Genomic DNA, 22,602 nt, shown 5'->3' with positions numbered 1-22,602 from the left:
AACATCTGTCGGAACGTTCAGCAGGATTTCATAAACATCTGTCATAACATGTAAACTTAAGTAATAAATCTGCTTCAAGTTTGATTCAAATCTTAACTAAATGGAATAGAACAAATTAGATTTTTTTCTAAAACAAACAGAAAAAAGGTTGAAATCTTGAACACATTCATTTCTAAATTAATGTAAAGAAGAGTTTCTATAATTTCTAGATGGCGACAGATTAAAATAAAAAAATCAATTTTAATCAGTGTTGAATCAAAGAAATCAAATACAAATACAGCAATAATTTTAACACACTTTTGTCACCCATAAAGATTACATGAAAGTCCTCACATAAGAAACAAAGTATCTACTGACAGTCTCCTACTCAAACAATTTGAATGCTGTCTCCTGTAAGATGAATATTTGATTTATGTTTTGACATCATGATTCATTATAATCAGCTCTCGTCATTTCATCTCGTCCAATTAACTCATTTGTAATAAAAAACAGGTCAAAATTCCTCCATTAAAAAAAAAAGAAATACACAATTTACCATTCATTATCAGTCAACAATTTCATTCAAACTAACCATATAATTCTACATTCTCATTTCAAATTAAGACACACATACCAACATTTTCATTCAAAATAGTGATACAAATGTCAACAGTATCCGAAAGGTAAATAGTGTTTAATCAACATGAATACATTTTTATCCAAAATCAAGATATGCAAACAAAAATTGTGTTTAAATCTATCATGCGTGAATCTTCTTATCAACAGCAGTGAAAAGTTGGTTGCACTAGATATAGTACATATACCTGTACAATGTGTCAAGATAATGATGCAAGTTTGATATAAAAAATCCTAGATGTTCACCAATCGATGATTTTCATACAAAGAGAAGTAAATTTCTTATGTGCCCGATACTGTATACAATGTTTGGTTACTTAGAGTTTCCACAAGAGGAGAAAATTCATAGTTTGCCGAAAATTACTACAATTTGAAGTGCATGAACAAGTCATCTCAGTTGTCTAAAGCAGAGGTCTGTATACTTTTTTGTATAAATTCATTTTTGCATTTTTCCAAAAAAGGAATCAAAGGGTATGTAGTAGGTTGGTAGACAATTTGGTACAAGGTCTAACCTTGACCTTTAACATAGGGTATGTAGTAGGTTAGTAGACAATTTGGTACAAGGTCTAACCTTGACCTTTAACATAGGGTATGTAGTAGGTTGGTAGACAATTTGGTACAAGGTCTAACCTTGACCTTTAACATAGGGTATGTAGTAGGTTAGTAGACAATTTGGTACAAGGTCTAACCTTGACCTTTAACATAGGGTATGTAGAAGGTTAGCAGATAATTTGTCAAAAGGTCTACCCTTGACCTTTAATCTAGGGTATATAGAAGGATAGCAGACAGTTTGTCACAAGGTCTATCCTTGACCTTTTACATAGGATATTAAGGTTAGCAGACAGTTTGTCGAAAGCTCTATCCTTGACCTTTAACAATATACACTGTATTTCTATATGGTGTTGCTGACATAACAAGATGAAAATCATACCCGAAATAAAATAGACATTTTTGTATTTTTACTGACTTCTCATTTTTCAAAATGGAAATTCTGACTAATTTAGGTTGTAAATAGACAAATTTGGGAGAACAATCCATGGTTTAAAATCAGTTTAGGTCACATGGTCAGTGAGATCATGTTAACAATTACTATACGGGGTTTTCACACAAAAGAGAAATTTTTGGATGGTATACCATTAGTTATGGTTTATATACCGTTGCAAATTACTTTGACTAATCATTATAAGATCACAATTGATTCAGAATACTGTAACACAAATTTGTCTGACATACTTCAGGTTAACAACAAGTTAACCTGCTTATAATATTATACATCTAGCCTTATCATATTGATAGACTCTTTCTGTCAGCTTTTACCTGGGATATTATTCAAAACTGACCTGGTAGATGTAACAAAAATAAAAGCTTCTGCTGACAAGAAAAAGAAACATATTTTTATCTATCAAAATTATCAAAGAGAAAAAGTATAACACCCCATATACATGTACATACTTCAAACATCAAGCAGCCTGCTGAAAACCCGTTCCATAATGTTTTCGTCCAGAATGTAATTTCAGGACTATCGGCATCTAGGTTATCGCAGGTCAACTGTACATACTTCAAACAACAAGCAGTTTACTACAATATTACTTACTTCCCTGAGACAATGTTACATAAAAATATCACAATAGAATGAAATAGCAGGATATCACTCCTGACGTTTCTGCATTTCCACCCTGGTATGATATGTATTGCTTCTATATCAAATTATCTCCCTTTCTTTCTCTTCAGTTTTTTATTTGCCCTTTTGTCAGCTATTTAGATTTTTCCATAAATCACAAAAAAAAATCAAATCAAAGCTATGAACCAAAGGGTATATACAAATGAAATTTAAGATAGTATTAGATGATGATGGGCTGGTTTTTGGAATGGTCTAGATACCTCTATGAAATGTGTGTCGCACATGTTAGACATGTACGTCTTTTGTTTGTTTTGGCAGATGAGAGCAATTCTATAATATCTTTTTCTATATTCTAGTCATGTTTGATTTGTGCTTGTTGCAGATCTTCAGAATCTGGAATTCCGCTTTTCTCTTCACGAATCTTTTGCTGTATAAGCTCATGGATTTCCTCATATCCAGGTTTTTTGGCTTGCATCTCTGCTGTGTTTTCAAAAATGTCCTTTGTGTCCCACCTAGCATCGTTTCCTAACAAGTAACGCACAGCAGACATCTTCTTTGTACTCACTGCCTGTAAACAAAAGCATGAAGTAACATCAATATCAGCATTTTCACTCTGAAATCAGTACAAATATTTACATCAAGATTCTGGTGAATGAACTTTTCAATCTCAAGCTCTTGTGAGTAATAGCTACACCTTAATGTTTGAATAGAACACATGTTATAGCTAAACAATCATCAGGTTTGTGTGCTGGGTAAATCCAATCGTAAATATCCAGAATCATTTCAAGGCAGGGTCTGCTTGAAGTAGCTGGTAGTTTCCTCACTGAATATCATACAGGAGGCATGTCATATGACATCCAGGGCAATTTAGGTGAATTGTCTTGACAGAGATGTGATATCACAACATGAACCTTGAGGTTGTAAAGTCTGAAGTTCCACTGGCTAAGATATCTCAGTTCTGTGTTGATAAACTCATTCCTCATTGAACAGTTGATATGTAGATCAGTTGGCTCATTACTGTTATAACAGTGGACAGTAGACATGTAGCCACATTGACTCACTATTGCTTGAACAGTAGAAATGTAGACACATTGACTCACTATTGCTTGAACAGTCGACATGTAGACAAAATGGCTCACTATTGTTTGAACAGTCGACATGTAGACACAATGGCTCACTATTGTTTGAACAGTCGACATGTAGACACATTGACTCACTATTGTTTGAACAGTCGACATGTAGACACAATGGCTCACTATTGTTTGAACAGTCGACATGTAGACACAATGGCTCACTATTGTTTGAACAGTCGACATGTAGACACATTGGCTCACTACTGTTTGAACAGTCGACATGTAGACACATTGACTCACTATTGCTTGAACAGTCGACATGTAGACACAATGGCTCACTATTGTTTGAACAGTCGACATGTAGACACAATGGCTCACTATTGTTTGAACAGTCGACATGTAGACACAATGGCTCACTATTGTTTGAACAGTCGACATGTAGACACATTGACTCACTATTGCTTGAACAGTCGACATGTAGACACAATGGCTCACTATTGTTTGAACAGTCGACATGTAGACACAATGGCTCACTATTGTTTGAACAGTTGACATGTAGACACAATGGCTCACTATTGTTTGAACAGTCGACATGTAGACACATTGGCTCACTACTGTTTGAACAGTCGACATGTAGACACATTGACTCACTATTGCTTGAACAGTCGACATGTAGACACAATGGGTCACTATTGTTTGAACAGTCGACATGTAGACACAATGGCTCACTATTGTTTGAACAGTCGACATGTAGACACAATGGCTCACTATTGTTTGAACAGTCGACATGTAGACACATTGACTCACTATTGCTTGAACAGTCGACATGTAGACACAATGGCTCACTATTGTTTGAACAGTCGACATGTAGACACATTGACTCACTATTGTTTGAACAGTCGACATGTAGACACAATGGGTCACTATTGCTTGAACAGTCGACATGTAGACACAATGGCTCACTATTGCTTGAACAGTCGACATGTAGACACAATGGCTCACTATTGTTTGAACAGTCGACATGTAGACACAATGGCTCACTATTGTTTGAACAGAAGACATGCAGCCTTCTGATGCTATTTGAAGAAAAATTAGTACATTGGAAATATAAGAATCAGTGAAACTTTGACAGTGAATCATATCACAGATGTGGCTGTTCATGCTGGTAAATTTCACCTACATTTGTTCAGACTATTTCACGGAAATAACTATCCCAACCCAGGAAGGGTACAAGTGAAGTTATTTTGCAGTCCTGGGGTAATGAAGATGTTTCAAAGGAATAACCCTTAGGTATGTTGAGAATTTTTCAAAGCTTATAGAAAAACATTTTTTTCTATCCAAATGATAAGATAAAAGAGTGTGCATCTATTCAAATAGATGGTTCTAAAGCGAACATGTATAAGATATATGTAGATTAATTTACCACATGTAGCGGTGTCCTTTTATCGTAATCAGACACGTTTAGGTCAGCTCCTGCTAACTTCCAAGCCTGTAGTGTGCTAACTTCATCCCTAGCTGCAGCACTGAAAGTCACAGAGAATAAATATTATTTCTTAATATCAAATAACATAGCACATATACTAACACTACTGAAAGTGCAATCCAGAGAAAAACAATGCATTCATCAAAAAAAAATCCCATTAATTAATGAATATATGCCTATAATCATGTTTGAATATTTCTCATGATGCAAAAAAAAAGTAGTGATGTGTGCAAATGCATCCGTGAATGATTCCATAAATATTAATTCCATGGCTGTAACATTCATCTATTTACCTATTAAAAAATCCATAGGCATCACTTCTTGTACACTTGAAATTTCTGATAATAAAACATATCATGTTCATAAATTTTTATACATTGTAACTTATTTACTTCTACCGAATAACACGTTAACTAAAATTTAAGCGATAAAGTAATGAGACACATGCGTAAGATATCCTTTTACATCAAAAATCACATAATTTTAATACATTAAGACATAATTAATTCATTTCTGAAGAAAATCATCAGAATTTAGACCCGTGAAAATTACTTGCTATGGTACTTAATATAGAAAGAATTCTGACAATAATATTTGGATGTCAGGGGAAAGATTACCCAACCCACCTCCTCCTCAATCTTAACAATACATGTTTATCACTTTTAGGAAAGTTTTCTCTTGTTCAGAGTATGCAGTTCATTAATTGAAATTTAAGTGAGACAATATTTTCTTTTTAAATTTTTAACAGAAATTAAAATTTTATGTCAGTTTTTGTAAAAATCCACATAGAATATACCTGGGCAATCGAGCAGAGTTCAATGATTTACTTATGACCACTCTAAATGAATTTACCTGCAGAGCTCCATGGCAATGCGGATGGGATGCATGGTGAGGTGAGCACCTGTCCTGACTAGTAGAGTGATGATCTGGTGGTGTTTACTGATAATGGCATCATTGAGTGGAGTATGGTCGTGCTGGTCCTTAGAGTAGACTGTGGCCCCATGATGGAGCAGGTACTGTACTACAGCATGGTGACCTTCTCTAGCAGCCACATGTAATGCTGTTCGGCCATCTTGATTTCCAGCTGATAAATTGCCACCCTGGTTGTGAAAATCAATCAAATAATCTCTGGTGAAAAAAACTTCTTTAAAATGTAATTAAATGATAGTCAATGCCATGAAATTCATTTCTATTCTCTTATTGTGTCATAACAGAAGTGGAATTGTGACTTAATCAATGAAAATTCATGATGTACCAAACACTTCAAAATAAAAATATAAGAAATTTAGAATATCATTTTTTTTTATCTTAGCCCCTGCATTTAAGACCTAGGTGAGGTTAAATATACATTTAAGTTTTTCAAAAATTGGGCCTTTCTTTATATTCTGAATGGACTTCTGAAACAAGTGACGTCCTTTTCCATTTCTATTCCTCAAAAAACTATAAGGACAGTGTCAATGCAAACTCTACATGTATATCATAACATATTTTTCTACACATTCAATGCATTCGTTTTGACCTTTTGTCTGTGTAAGTGATACAGCCCTACAGGAAACAGTACAGATAGTATTACATACTGTGTTCCTGAGTCTTTCCAGGGCTTGGACGTCGTTACTTTTGGCAGCAGCACACATCAAGTTAGGATATAGCGCCTCTCGCAGTTTTATTGTTTCCTCTTTAGTGCTAATGCTGAGTGCCTTAGCTACACTGTCTATCAACTCAAAGTCTTGTAAGGAAATGTCTTCCTTGCGAATGGCCTGTACTTCTCCACGCAAATTTCTTTCCATCATCTGAAGACAACAATATCTGGTGCAAATGAACCTAATTTCATTTGCTCAAATATCATGACTATCTTAATAATTTTCAAAATTGAGTCTGTTAACTTGGCAACACCATGAACTTAAATTATAAGTACTCCAATAGGTATAACATTTCATTTTACAATTATTATATTAGGTCAGTTTGACTGAATGAGAATGGGCAGTAAGCAATGCCTATACAAATCTACTCAAACTTACATTTCAAACAATACGTAGTGAACCATACTTATATTTGAGACTTGCCAGTAATTATTTATCAGAAATATTCTCTGATTAACAACATTCACACAAAATCATACGGAATCACAGAACTCCAACTTAACAACTTGTAAGCATTCCTGTACATATCATCTTGTTGACCAATCCAGCCAGGTATACTTCTAATTTATAATTTATTAGACAAGTAATTCTGTATCACCAAATCTTTTTTCTTTTGAATTTAAACCAATTCATTACATCGTGGATCAGATGCAAGTTCTCACAACTTATCAATATCCTCTCTATAATACAAGTATATTTAAATTAGTGTTATATATACCTAGTATATAGTACAGACTATCAACCTTTTATCATTAAAAATCACTTCAATAAGTTTCATGCTTGTTTTTACTATCAATCACCATACTACCTGTAATTATTTTATTGTCATCCTCAATCTTATTATCATTTGCTAATCAAGACAAAATCACTTCCATTTCAGACATAATACAGCACAAAATAGAATGATTATGTCAACAGACAGACAACTTCGTGACACAGGGTTTCAGAAGATGCAGGCTGCTGAAAATTTTTATGGCCGTCAAAGTGATCTCAATGAAAAATATTCTATGTCTTTGTGCTATATGAAGCTAGATCTGTTTGATGCTCATTAGTTTTCCTGTTGGTTGTGTTGTTGTATACCTTGTTCTCATTTGAGACCATAGCATTACTGAATTGGATTGACCAAGATTTGCATGGTGGGTGTCATTGATGAAGCAGAAGAAGCTTACTCTTTCAGAACACCTGGTTTTAGTTTCCTTGTATTTGAGTCTGTGTAAATATTAAATACACAAGATGGTAAGAAAGTGAAACCAAATTGACTACAGTACATTTTTAACATTTTGTGTATTTTTTGTCTATGAACTCTTACCATCTTGTCACACTATTTTTGATTATGATTATAGTAAAAGTTGGTGGATTCCATATAACCTCATACACTACATATATCAGTGCTAGTACATGCCACACTGGTCATTTGTCTGAGGAAGGTGACAGTGTAGTCATTGAAACATCAAAACCAAATCTTCTACTGGTATATCAAAAGAACTTCTTTCCTAAGTAACCCTAAAATAGTTTCTATTTGTACGCTTTACTTGAAAAACCAAAAAATTATATGATTATACAGTATAAGCATCAGTCTTCACTCACTACTACTTTTACCTACCTTAGACTTGGTTTTAATACTCCAGTTAGCTTTGCCGAGTACATAAGAGAGTTTAGTGAGAGCTGCCTCTGCTGTCATATCACCTCCAGGTATCACACCTTTATCGTACAGAGCCTGTCATAACAATTGAAACAAAAGTGTTCCTACTACAATTAACTGTACAGCTACATATTACCTAATTTATCCTATAAAAAGGTTAACACAGCTGTGTTAACAAGAAAGTGAGGAGGTTTTATTTTAGAGTAGTGATGAAGCCTTTGTTTGCATTGAGACTGTAATAGATACAAATGTATGTGGATAGGCTTATTGCTTGATAAATATAATGACCATTCCCTATTAAGAACAAGCTGGTATTCCATTGTGACTTTCCAAGGTAACCTTCAATTACATTATTTATACTTTTACATAATTTGCCAAATAAGTTTATTCTGAGTACATTTCTGATTTAACAGTACTGATTGGTTGGTTGACAGGTTTTCAGACTCCACGACTCCTCCTATGTATCATCTCAATGATGACCCCTGGACCAGGGTTATCACACTTACTCTTTTTCAAAAAGCTACAGAGGGATCTTAATATTGAAGAGTGGACAATCCTCACATGGGCCACCATTTAAAGTCCCATCCACCAAACTATGTTAACTGGTTAGATCAGTTCAGGTGTAATCAAAATTAACACTTGGTATTTAACTCGATGATTTGTCGATCACTGAAATAGGGTTTTTTTGGTAACAATTTACCTTCCCTGTCGCATAGGCAGCATCCACATATCCACGCGTACACTGTGTTATATTAACAATTATAACTCCTATATTGATAGCTTCCTCTATGGCCTTCAGGAGCTCGGGACGGTTATCAGGAGCATTCCCTGCACCATATGATTGTAGCACAACTCCTTGTGTTGGTGGCTGGAGAAATGATCGCACCTAAAAAACAAGAATATACTGACATGTTAATAAAACCTGGATTCAATTTGAAAAATTAAAGAAACCTGTACAAAATATGAATGGACAAGAATATCTGTGAAAACTAATGAATGCTCCCAAAAACAACTTTATTGGACACAAAATTTCAACAAAGGGCAATAAATCTGTCATTAAGGCCTTACAATGGTACACTACACATTCTTTATGTGATCAATGTATACACCAAGTTTCATTATCCTAGTTTAAATACAATCAATTAAAAGTTGTACTCTGGACATAAAATTTCAACAAAGGGCAATTACTCCATAATTAAGGGGTTGCTAACCAAGAATTTAGTACAATGCACATCAGCCAATGTATACCCAAGTTTCATTATCCTTGCTTAACATGTACAGTCAGCAAAGTTATGCACCGGACTGAAATTTTGTGGGGCGCATGAAAAAGATATACATGGAAAACTTTAATAGAAAACATTGAGAATAAGATCAGGTGTTCAGGCAAAGTATTCTACTGAATTCATCCTTCTATGTGAATACTGGTTAATCCATTTAAGTACCATCACACACTCAAATAGGAATAAGATTCACAACAATGAAGCCAACAAGCATACAAACAATGGTCAACACATTAACATTCATAATGCACATCGCAACATCTTACCAGCTGTACAGAAATGCCTGGAAAAAGTCTTAACAGACCCACATTTGGACACATCTCGCTGTGGATACGAAACTTCTCTGTGGTACCACTTCGAAAAACATGGGCCCAGTCAACTAAAAGAAAAAAGACAAAAGTAACAAAATTAGGACCAAAGGATGCTACAGACCAAATTGAGACAGTATCCTTGCATTCCATAAAAAAGAGGAGTTGAAAGAATTCAATCTTATGCCAAGATGTACTAAAATTTATTCTCCTTCACCCATAGATATTTTAGATCAAATTGGGACAGAATCCTGGCATTTCTATTGAAGAAGAAGGATTTAAAAGAATTTGTACTATTTTTGCTATTGGGCTCCATTCCTCCCATCCAAGAGGGCTGAGATCCACCACCAATGCAAAATTGATTTCCCTTCATTCAAGAATGTTTTAGAAAAATTTGAACAAAATCCAATATTTCCTACAGAAGAAAGGATTTTTAAAAACTTTCCCCAATCAAATCCTGCCCACATTCCCCTAGGAACTAAGAACTAACATTCATCCAAATTGAGTCCCTCTGCCCAGCAGGATTCTTCTGACCTAATCTGGTCAAAATCCATTTGGTTGTAGTATCCATTTTTAGTAAAAAGTTGATGGACGCTGGTTGGAAAACAGATAGCTGCACTGTGTCATAATCTCAACAGTCCTTCAGAAAAAATGATGTTAATATTTTGTCTGTGATAAACACACATATGTATGTATTATCTGTACAGAAGCTTGATATCTGTACCAAAAGACCTGATCCTTGAACCAAAGGAAATCAAGATCATCCATTTCTAAATAGATAGGCTATCTTATCTACAAGTATTTTTTGTCATGAGAAAGTGGAATATTCTATATTTTTTTCATGAGAAATGGTTGTATTTGTCTATGGTTTAGAATTTCACGATTTTACAAAAAACTTGAAGTAAAGGGATATTTTTCACTGATGCCATGAGATGAACCATTCCTTTTTCTATTACCTTTATCTTTAGAGGTGTTTTTTGTGATGCCTTTAAAAACTAAAAAAAAATGTTACTCTGATATCTCAATAAATTACACATTTGCAAACAAAACGCAATCACTAACATAAAAAATAACCAATTAAAATTATATATCTTTATGTAAGTATCATACCCCAACATGTATTAATCAATTAACATAATCCTGTATATATTTATCCCTTCCATAAGCCAGGACGTTACCTCTGACTCAAGGTCAGAGGATGGGGTCATTACGAGGAAGATAACAGTTTATGTAGATTACACTGAACAACAAATATATTAATCTGGTGTTTAATCTTTAATGTAAGCAGTTTGACAGGTTGTACCAGAACACTTCTTATTACAATGTCTGACGAGTCATGAAAAAATATTTTGAGGGCTGTAATTTATGTGTGCCTGTCTGTCATGATTAATAATGAATTATCGTTTTTTAAACTTAAAATGTTGTCAAACTGGTTTGCCTTCATAAAGTGACAAAAGTTCAAAAATTATTTCTGTACTATTTTCAAGACAGCTTTAATGGCCCATAAGAGAAGAGTATAATGTTACAGAGAGATTACAATGTTTACATATTAGATTGTCCTTGACAATGGACTATGTTTAACTATGACCACAGCATTTATGTCAAGTCTGTTTGGATAATATTGAATTCCGGTTTGTTGTTTGGATTTATATAACCTACAATGTTTGTCTTCAGATGTACTATAGATTAGGACTTACCTGTAATGTCAGTCTCCAAAGACTTACCTGTGATGTCTGTCACCAGATCTGCTATAGCTTAGGACTTACCTGTGATGTCTGTCACCAGATCTGCTATAGCTTAGGACTTACCTGTGATGTCTGTCTCCAGATCTGCTATAGCTTAGGACTTACCTGTGATGTCTGTCACCAGATCTGCTATAGCTTAGGACTTACCTGTGATGTCTGTCTCCAGATCTGCTATAGCTTAGGACTTACCTGTGATGTCTGTCTCCATATCTGCTATAGCTTAGGACTTACCTGTGATGTCTGTCTCCAGATCTGCTACAGCTTAGGACTTACCTGTGATGTCTGTCTCCATATCTAATATAGCTTAGGACTTACCTGTGATGTCTGTCTCCAGATCTGCTATAGCTTAGGACTTACCTGTGATGTCTGTCTCCAGATCTGCTACAGCTTAGGACTTACCTGTGATGTCTGTCTCCATATCTAATATAGCTTAGGACTTACCTGTGATGTCTGTCTCCAGATCTGCTATAGCTTAGGACTTACCTGTGATGTCTGTCTCCATATCTGCTATAGCTTAGGACTTACCTGTGATGTCTGTTTCCAGATCTGCTATAGCTTAGGACTTACCTGTGATATCTGTCTCCATATCTGCTATAGCTTAGGACTTACCTGTGATATCTGTCTCCAGATCTGCTATAGCTTAGGACTTAACTGTGATGTCTGTTTCCAGATCTGTTATAGCTTAGGACTTACCTGTGATGTCTGTCTCTAGATCTGCTATAGCTTAGGACTTACCTGTGATGTCTGTCTCTAGATCTGCTATAGCTTAGGATTTACCTGTGATATCTGTCTCCAGATCTGCTATAGCTTAGGACTTACCTGTGATGTCTGTCTCCAGATCTGCTATAGCTGCAATATTTGGTGATATAAAAGCATCAAAACTGCCCGAGTCATTCTTTATGGTCCTGTTACCTCGCAAAACTTTGTTCCCAAATAAAACCAACACCTGAAATTAAATTGTTCTATAAATGTGTGTATAGGTTTTGATCTTTCCCAATCATTAAAACAATTCACATCAACAATGTCAGGTTGAGTCACTCCAGCACATACAAAATTCACAGGATAAGTCATTTACAATTATTTTCAACAAAAATCTCACCGGATCTGTATTTTTTACCTCAAAAGCTATTATAGCTAATTAGATTGTACTAGGATAAACTACATGAAATACCAGAGGACTAAGACCTACAAATAGTAATGAACATAGTATAATTGTTCTGCACAGAAATATATCTCCTTTCATCGGATATGGCAGCAACTTCATAAATATTTGTAAATAAGTGTGTTCATTACAACATATACAATCCAAAATCGTTAAATGTAATTTTAAAGTTAATTCAGAAATGTGCTAAAATACATCTGTTTTCCATCACTGCCAAATCCAGCAACAATATATGTGGCAGGTGCATTCCAACAATGGCCAGTTGCAGGATAATAACATATTTATGGTTGTCTAGTCCAACTAAAGTGAAACATTGGATGAGCTCTAGTCATCTTGATATGTGCATGATAGTTTCTGGTTTCACAGTATATATGCCTTACAAAATATCAAAGTGAGTTCGATCTTAACCTCAGAACAAACAAAGGTAACCACCATAGTTGGCAATTGCAAAATTGGAAACTGATACTTTCAGTCAAACATGGCTTATAATAGCCTTATACAGATATGTGGCTAAAGAGTTACAACTATTGCTAAATTAGTCATCATTCTTTGGTGATCAACTAACCTGAAAATGGTTCTGGCAAAATGTATCACATTGCTAACCACAAGTTTTGGCCTTGCCACACTCAAACTTACCTCTCATTTTAACTCAAATTTGACTCTGGTATTAACTCAAACTTCCCTCTGGTGTTAAATCAAATTTGACTCTGGTATTAAATCAAATTTGACTCTGGTATTAAATCAAATTTGACTCTGGTATTAAATCAAATTTGACTCTGGTATTAAATCAAATTTGACTCTGGTATTAAATCAAATTTGACTCTGGTATTAAATCAAATTTGACTCTGGTATTAAATCAAATTTGACTCTGGTATTAACTCAAACTTCCCTCTGGTGTTAACTCAAACTTAACTAAAAATTCCCTCATGTATCAGTAACTCAAACTTACCTCTGGTGTTAACTCAAACTTAACTAAAAATTCCCGCATGTATCAGTAACTCAAACTTAACTAAAAATTCCCTCATGTATCAGTAACTCAAACTTACCTCTGGTGTTAACTCAAACTTAACTAAAAATTCCCTCATGTATCAGTAACTCAAACTTAACTAAAAATTCCCTCATGTATCAGTAACTCAAACTTACCTCTGGTGTTAACTCAAACTTAACTAAAAATTCCCTCATGTATCAGTAACTCAAACATACCTCTGGTATAAGAAACTGTCCTGCTACCACAAGGGCTGACAGGAAGTTGTCTCTACCGTCACTTCTCACCTCAAATATTGGAATCTGTAAATAATTTAATTTCAATTTTTATCATTAACAGGATGCATTATTTTCATAGCTAGTCTACATTCTGTCACCTTCATCAGACAAATGATCAAAGAAGCAAAATTTTTGTGCACTCATGTGTAATATGTAGTGTACAAGAAAGGAAACAACATTGTTAATTTCTTTCTCAAATATGGTTTTGATGTAGACATCTACAATGTTGATGTATGCTTAATTCAAATCCTGTAATTTTGATTATATTATGTCAATATATTTATGCCTAGGCTTAAGATAAAACTTGTAGCCAGATTGCCTTATTTGGGTCAATTACGTACATGATAATTACCTAATTAATCACATATTGCTTACTCAACACTATATTAATTAGACTGTATTTGCAACTTTAATGTACATTGGAATTATAATATAGGCCAAAAACCATGTTAATGTGATTATCATTCCTTACATGTTACACCTCAGTGAACATAGGCATTAATTAAGAGCTTAAAAACCATGTTAATGTGATTATCATTCCTTACATGTCACACCTCAGTGAACATAGTTATTATAAAACAAAGTTAATGCCCTGTCAATTTAATCATTATTCCTTACACACTACACCTCAGTGAAAAAAGTATTTATAGAAAAGTCGAAAAACCATATTGATTTGATTATCGTTCCTCACATGTTACACCTCAGTGAACAAAGGATTATAAAACTGCTGAAAAGCCAACAAAAGTGATTACTATAAGTTAAATGTACTTGTTTCACAATTGTTGTACAAAAAAAGCTTATATTATATCAATAATTACGAGATGTAAAAAATCCTACTGATAGTCTTTGACACCAAGCGTCTTCTCTGGAGATGCATTCTGTTCTCAATGGCTCAAATTTTCAACCCAACAGTTTTACGTACCTGAGATCCTGTCAGAACAATAGGTTTACCAAGGTTTTCACACATGAAGGACAAGGCCGAAGCTGTGTATGCCATCGTGTCAGTTCCGTGGAGGATGACAAATCCATCGTAGTCATCGTAGAATGTCTATTAAATGATAAGAGCTTCATACAGACACTGTATACATGCTTCAAAGATAACGATTTAGTAATGCATGCTATTCCACATAATACATGTATCCTTGTGATGTACATCTGGGTTCTTTCCCTTGAAAATTTCAAATACTTATACAAAATCTAAAATAACTCAGTCTTTCTCTTCTTTGTCATCAGATAATGACATCCAAATCAATATTCATCTAACAAGTTCTATGTGATTCTTAGAGTGAAACTTTCTTGAAAAGGAGGTACAGGTCAGACTTATGTAGCATAAACCCTTAAATCAAGATGTCCCTGTAGCCCACATACATTACAGTCTAGTTTCTATAACTTTTGGTCTATTCATCGTAGCATACTACACTAAATCATTAAAGACTTACTGGAATACGATTGGCTATCTTTGACCAGTATCACAGTGAAAGACTTATGGAAATATCATTGGCTATCTTTGGCCGATATCACAGCTATAAAGACTTACTGAAATGTCATTGGCAATCTTTGACCAGTCGTTCATATTCATGTTACTGGAATCTAACAGCGGATTATATTCCTTTATGTGATATTTCACCCTTCGTCCACTCCTCATAACCCTGTAACACAAAAAGTAACCAAACTCAGTATAATATCAGTAACATACCTGTTAACATCCATTATACATCACTGGGAGTTTACCCCTTATTTTAGACAAAGACTATTATTCACAATTTTCAGAAGTCCAGCAGGAACAGTGACTAAAATGTCTCCTGTTATAAGATTATCGAGAGAAGGTCTGCTACTGCTTTTCCACAAAGTCTCAAAACTTTAAACCACTCTAATGCCCTGAGAGACAATTTCAAAAAAAAGTCAAGTGTCCTTTTATTGTCCTAACTGAAATTTAAAACAGAGAAAAAAATGAAAAAAAAAAATTAAGAAAATTCGTTCTTTGGTCTTTTTCACACTTATTCCAATGAAAAAACAGGATTAATCTGACTAATTGTATATGATTAAGCATTTGCTGCACAGTCTGGTCTGGGTCAGCATGTTATATCTACCATAATACTGAGCAAGTGGTCTCAGTTTTTTTTTTAAAAGGAATCAAATGATAGAAACATTATTAGTCACATGTCTTACTTACGGCATTACAAGTAGATCTTTTTCCTCTTCCATAAGCTGCTCTTCAGCGTAAGATTTGTCATGGAATATTGGCAACTTCTTAAGCTCGGGGATAAGGTAATCTGCTTCTGGTTCATACACTGTTAGAAACAAGGAAAACTGAATTTAGGATGTACCATAGTAGTTTATATCCAGTAATTCCTCACCAATCAACCTTCTCCCGTTATAAGAAAACTATTGATGAGAAATACTCAATATAACTTGTGTGTATATTTGTTTTTGAGCTCATGCTAAATTGAAGTTTAATATCTTTTTATTACCTTAAACAAACATGCTTGGTGTAATAATGTCGAATCATAAACAATTGGATTGGACTGAAGTCGTTTGACCAATTTATGTATTTTTGCAAGGATACAAATTCCTTATACCAGAAAAAATACAAACATTCAAAGCAACTGACAACTCTTCCCCTATCAATAGATTATATATCATATTTCTAGGTTTGTTTATTAATCTTGGAGTGTGAAAATTTGAATTAAAAAAACACATTATCAGTAGATTATAAATCATACTTTTTAATATCATACAAAAAATAAAATTCAAATGTTATAACTTAAATATAGAATTCAGTAAATTGTCTCAGATATATTTCACATGAAAAGGTCCATTTTATGGACAGCAAACAATCACTTTGTGACTACATACCCTAAGAAAAAAATGAAAAAACTGTATTTCAGATTAATTGTACTATCATTATAATGAGGTAAAAAGTGTATTTAAAGGAATAAATGTAAAATTTTAGTTGTTCTGTTCAGAGAGAAAGTAATATTTTAGCGATGAAGTAATCTATATATATACACAGTGTAATTAAGTAAAAAAAGACTCCTTAACTGTCCAGGCCCCACTTGTATAAAACATCTCAACTTGAGATTTCCTCAAGTCAAGATTTTCCTCTGCTGAATATCTCCTCAAAAACGTCTTGTATAAAATGTTCTCAAGGAACAGGAGGAAGTCCTCGACTAGGATGTCCTGAAATTCCTTGAGGAATTTTCATACAAGATATTTTCAAGGAGATATTAGCTGGGGAAATTCTCGACTTGAGGAAATCTCAACTTGAGATGTTTTATACAAGTGGGGCCAGGTGACATTTAAGCAGAATAGGTAAGCTAGCTTTGCTATATACATTTATGTAAGGACTGAAGTGGACATTTCAAGCAGATTCAAATTTAAAAAAAAAATTGTCTTTGAAAACTGCGGAATGATAATGAGGAAAGCTGGGTTGTAAATTAGGTCAAGAAAGGGTTGTATAAATACAAATGTGTAAATATTTCTGAGTAAAGTTCCTGTGTTAGAAACTTTTGCTGTGCATATTTACTGGAAACTATATGAATACTTGAACATAAAAATAAATAAATATATCACCCTAATATCAAATGTAGCTTTAGGTATAATAGTTAGATACCAAATACCATGCTGGCAATAAGTCAATCATTATATTGTAAAGTAATAAACTACTGACAAAATACTAATTTATTGGTTAGTAATAAGCCGACCCCCTAACTGAATTCAGAAACATTTTTGTTGTCCCTCAACCCTTAACATAAGATAATAACAGTATTGTTTTAAAAAAGTCTGTTGTGTAATGCAAAAGTGTAAATTAACAAATAAGCTGATATCACTGAAAATTGGTGACTTTTACGCAATGATAATTAGCAAAGGGAATGCCAGCGTTCACTGATCCTTTTCTATGAACTGAATGTTCGGGTTGTTTTAAATTCTAACATCATAATTATTTTCAAAGGGGAAAAAATACTTCTGTTGATGTAAAATTTCACTTTATGCGACATATTTACCTTGACAAGTACACTATACAGAGTACATGAAATCAGAGGAAAGAAACTGTACACAACAGGTAGAGATAAAGGCTGCAGGTGTCATCAAGCCATATGTTAGGATCAGACGCTGCTGTTTCAAAAGCTGATAATTCTATATTAGCAAAACACACAAACCTGGAATCTGCTGGCTCTGAAATCTAAATGCCCTTCCTGTGGACAGAAAAGGCAATGACAATATCTATAGGACTAAATTATGTTAGTTCTTAGAAAAGGGCTTTCAAAAAAAATAGTCTACTTCCTTAAATGTTGCACTTGCAATACTATGCATTCAAAATATGACATGGAATTAATTTGAAAAAGAATTGTTCTGGTGTCTAAAAGCAAATTGCCATTACCAGACTTACGATAAGGTGATGACCTAACTCTTTCCTTTTCAGTGAGAATAGTCATGTAAAACAAGTTATTCATCAATAAAATGTAAAGTAAAATATCTCCATTTAAATACACATAAATATGCAAACTAAGGGTATGGAGGCTATTTGGGGCTTTATACTTGTCATAACATCATAGTTTAATGTTATTCACTAATGACCTTTCTGTGACCTTGAGGTCAAAACAAATGATGTATGACGAAGTTTCATCTTCAATGATAACAGTTTAAACAAGTTTTAAAATTATCTGACTTAAGAGTTTAGGTTTATTACAACGTCCCTAACTTCAAGGAAACAAACCTTCTAGTTGACATCAGGTATACATCTATTTACAATTCATATAAAAAACTTTATTCAAATAACATTAAACAATTCAGAAGTTAAAGCAACATTTAACGCCAACGATCTCAAAGCTATATGTTACTATATTTAGTTAAGCTCTGTCCTATATTAGTCAGTATAAATAGTATTAATGTTTAAGTTTCACACGAGTTTTGTTTTTAACGTTACATGCTAGTTTAGTTGCATAATATCAGCTCTGTGTATAATTTCTACACTGCCATATGTACTGTAGCTGGCTGATTTTTAACTGTGTATTAGTAGTCATGGTAACCATCTGTAGGGAACAATTTCTAATCAAAATGAAAAGCAAAATGAATGTAGTGTAAAATTTATTCACTGCTTTCATCATATATTATAAACACTTTCCTAATTTTATCAATTGCTGAACTAATTTTGTATCTAACAATCAAATGCATACTTCCATATTTTCTTGTTTCAATTTGTCCTTACTCTTGTCTTATTTGAGCATTTCATCTGCAGTAATATATTGGTGACATTAACTTGCACCCATTTTGGCATTTAAAACTATTTGGCTAATTTGTTAAGCTATGGCTACAATTTTAAATTTATATATTGATACGTACAGTATCAGATCAATATCAATCATTTTGAAGTTCATGAGAAAATTTGCAATAACTGATACTATCATAAACAATAAAACACAAACTTGTCCATCTGAAAAATACCAGCATGTATCAAAAAAGTAGAATACAAGAAAAAGTGTACAGAAATTTTGGACACATGCAAAAATTAATTTATAGATACAGGGTTTTCCATAAGAGCCGGTCGCCGGCCAATTTGACCGGCTACTTTGATCATTTGGCCGCCTACACCAATCCAGTTCCGTAACAATGTTCTGTACACCACTACACGTACACGGCAGGCCGGCTCGGGTCGGCTTGCTTTGCCAGGCTCCTACTTTCACTACACAGCCTACTACTAACAAAATTATTATCTTTTCAATACAAGTTTAAATTTACATGCAAAAACTATAGAAATTTATGATACAAAATGTCTATAAACATGAATGCATTACCTCCATACTATGCAAACCAGAATATGACCATGTGTAGAACATGATGCCATTGGATATATATAAACCCATCTGTGCAGAGGATTTAAAGATCTAACATTGATTGGAATAGTACATGTTGGGACTGGCAGGGGAGATGCATTGCAATGTATACCTACATGTATGCTACCCTCTCCTTGTGATCACTGACTGGCTATACTAACTGAGCTACATAAGCATACTGTGTCAGCTCAGTGACAAAAACGCTATGTACAATTCACATCAACCCACTCCTTTTACACTATTCTCCCTGTTTTTTTCTTGAACTTACCTAAATCTCAACCCAAAACTCCAAATTAATACCACAACCCCTCAGATTTTATTGGGTGCTAATGTTGAAGAACGGAAAATACACATCCCTATTGAGTGCCCCGACCAGAAATCGAACCAATTCCTATGTATGTAACTTAATCGATTAGCTACAGGTCCAGGCTATCTGACCTCCAAAATCAGTCGTTTAATAAAATTTAAGAAATCTCATCCTACTCCAAAAATGCAATCTTTCTCTGCCATATAACACAGAATTTAGCATTAGAAATTATGCCTTATACACTGGACACATTTAATGACAATTCAGAGCGACAGAAACAGCATGATTTTCTAGCTGCAACATTAGCATACCATCCCAAGTTCCCGACGTCAACAAATTGCGTCATGTTTTGTGTCCTACCTCCATTTCGGTTTGTTCTCATGCCAATCGTCCCTCCAGTGTATAAAACTAATACTTTTGCCTCCTGTTCCTGCTCAACAGATTCTGCGACGCCTGCAGTGGCAAGCTTACTGCGCCGCTGAAACAGATCGTCTTCCATGCCACGAGTTTTACCACCTTCGTCTGCCATTAGAAACTTCACTCGGAACACCTCGTGCCGATTCCAGTTACTATATGTATCCCTGAAAAAATGTTACTGCACATGTACAAATTTTAAAACGAAAGTAGGGTTACATATTTACTGGAGTAAAAGAGTTCCTTCACGTAATTTTTCTCAAATGGCAACTTGTCTTAAAAACCCCAATAATTTAGAGAACCATTTTACCGTCGTCCCAAGTCTGTCCGATAAACCTTCTTTTAGAAAATCATTATTTAGTAAGCAATTGAGTAGCGATATAAATACATGTAAAGAGACAAGTGCACACGGTTTTAATATTTAGCCAGTGGGTAGGTATGAATGGTGTCAGTGCTACAAAGTCTCCTCATATAAATGACCTTAACCTATTTACCAAGGTCTCGTGCGTTGAAATGACTAAAAATGTTATATTCTTTTCAAAGGCCGAAGGACTTAATCCTTATCTTTCTTCAATATATGTATATTTTACGATGTCTCACTTTGAAAAGATGACATTTCTGGCCTAACTGTATGTCGAGTGGCATCGAAGAAGACAAAAGACACAAACCCTTTCGGGACACCCATGATGGTTTTATTATCCGGTTGTGCCGTCAGATTATTAATGTAAATTTAAAGATGTCAACTGGCCGTTGCTTGTTTGTTGATGTTTTCCTCAATATCAACGATTTTGTTGACATGTTGGTATTTTTTTCTTGTTAAGAGTTATGGTGATTTGATATGTAAACAAACAATCAAATGGTATGTGTGCCACAGTGTATGGTATACACTGTTAAATATGAAAGCTAGCGACTAATAGAATTGACTTATGCTATATTTCGTTCGGTCCCACCTATGGATTAGATTCAGGTCAATTGTCGGCATCATATATATCATACAGCTGTTTCATCCTTCTAGATCTCGTCAGTGAAACTATGGATCTAAACTTTTAAAAGTTGGGGAAAATACAATTTCATATGTAATTTAATGAAGAGATATTGCGCTTAATTAACCGTGGATGGGCACATTTTCCCGTTCATCGCTTTAGTCGATCTAATGACGACAGGTAAACGTACATTCGGAGTCACGTACATGCACGTCCGGAAAGTGGTGTGTTTACCGTGTACATCGCTGGTGATATTACCAGTAAAGCTAGAAAGTGTACAAGTAAAGACAAAACAAAAGATTAAATCAATGTGACCATTTGTAATCCTGAAGATACATTAAACACTGAGATGTCTTTCACACTATCAAGTAGGACTCTATGTCACTAGTATTATCGTATAACTCATCGGCTGCATTAATTGTCACCAAATATGTTTGGTCAGTAATTGTCGCATTGCATTTGGATCAGGATTAAATTACAGGCCACTCGTCACTTGAATTAATTTATTTAAAATGTGTATTGAAGAAATGAGATCATGATGTTAGATCGAAGGTACGACCCCAATAAAATTCGGGTAACATGGAAGTACCGTCTAACAATTTGTGGTATAGCCACTGATGTAAAAATCGTCGAAATTTTATTCGATAATTCAAAATTGAAAGTATGACCACTTTTACATTTTTGGTTCAATATGATTTTCAATTTCCCAGTACCAGCGCTAAGTACCAGTTTTCGAGGATAGGATTTAAGTTACATCTGATCACACTGGATTAGGTTCAGTTGCTTAGAAGTTGGTACATAAATGTGCTGTGTGTCAAAACTGCATTTAAAGCCGGGGAAACTCTTTGTTTTAGTGCTTATTGCTTCAACTAGCAAATTTGCCAATCCGTAAAAATAACACACGATACATATAATATTTTCTGATAATTGGTTATTGATTATTGATTACTTATCCGAATTCATCGAAAATAAAAAAAAATCCGGTTTTATTGTTGTTTACTGTAAGGTCGAATCAGGTAGTTACAAGCTAAACCTCTTTCAAAATACCTCCACATATTTGCGTACATTCTGAACTATGCCATTATTGAATTAAATTAAAATCTGGCATTCATGGTTACGACAATCTCGGGAAATGATAGCATGACAATAACTAAGGACGTATATTTAGTCACAGTAAACAAGCTCCTTCTCAACACAGTTCCGATCGATATGGCAACACCTAAATCTATCAT

The 22,602-nt window shown here is 34.2% G+C and overlaps 1 protein-coding gene across 1 annotated transcript; it reads right to left on the bottom strand.

Annotated features, from left to right (window-relative positions):
* Positions 1 to 218: 218 nt before the first annotated feature.
* Positions 219 to 20,472, bottom strand: LOC132551818 (L-asparaginase-like). Its single transcript, XM_060215962.1, has 13 exons — positions 20,334 to 20,472; positions 16,006 to 16,123; positions 15,370 to 15,481; positions 14,755 to 14,880; positions 13,773 to 13,856; positions 12,227 to 12,353; positions 9,621 to 9,733; positions 8,775 to 8,960; positions 8,036 to 8,149; positions 6,370 to 6,582; positions 5,645 to 5,892; positions 4,733 to 4,832; positions 219 to 2,804 (listed from the first exon to the last, which is right to left on the bottom strand). Exons 1-13 carry the CDS (start codon positions 20,470 to 20,472, stop codon positions 2,589 to 2,591), a joined length of 1,896 nt encoding a protein of 631 aa, XP_060071945.1. The 3' UTR covers positions 219 to 2,588.
* Between the last annotated feature and the right edge of the window lie 2,130 nt (positions 20,473 to 22,602).

The sequence above is a fragment of the Ylistrum balloti genome, unplaced genomic scaffold (genome assembly GCF_031769215.1).
Source record: "Ylistrum balloti isolate Yb309-2 unplaced genomic scaffold, AGI_CSIRO_Ybal_v1 Utg370220, whole genome shotgun sequence".
Classification (NCBI taxonomy): domain Eukaryota; kingdom Metazoa; phylum Mollusca; class Bivalvia; order Pectinida; family Pectinidae; genus Ylistrum; species Ylistrum balloti.
The sequence above is the reverse complement of the archived record's forward strand: the minus strand, read 5'-3'. Positions and strand labels throughout refer to the sequence as shown.

Coding starts and splice junctions, on each gene's coding strand:
- LOC132551818 (XM_060215962.1), bottom strand. CDS start 20,472: ATGGAAGACGATCTGTTTCAGCGGCGCAGTAAGCTTGCCACTGCAGGC. Junction 6,583..8,035: donor GTATTAAAACCAAGTCTAAG/GTAGGTAAAAGT, acceptor TGTTGTCTTCAG/ATGATGGAAAGAAATTTGCG. Junction 5,893..6,369: donor TGGAAAGACTCAGGAACACA/GTATGTAATACT, acceptor TTTCACAACCAG/GGTGGCAATTTATCAGCTGG.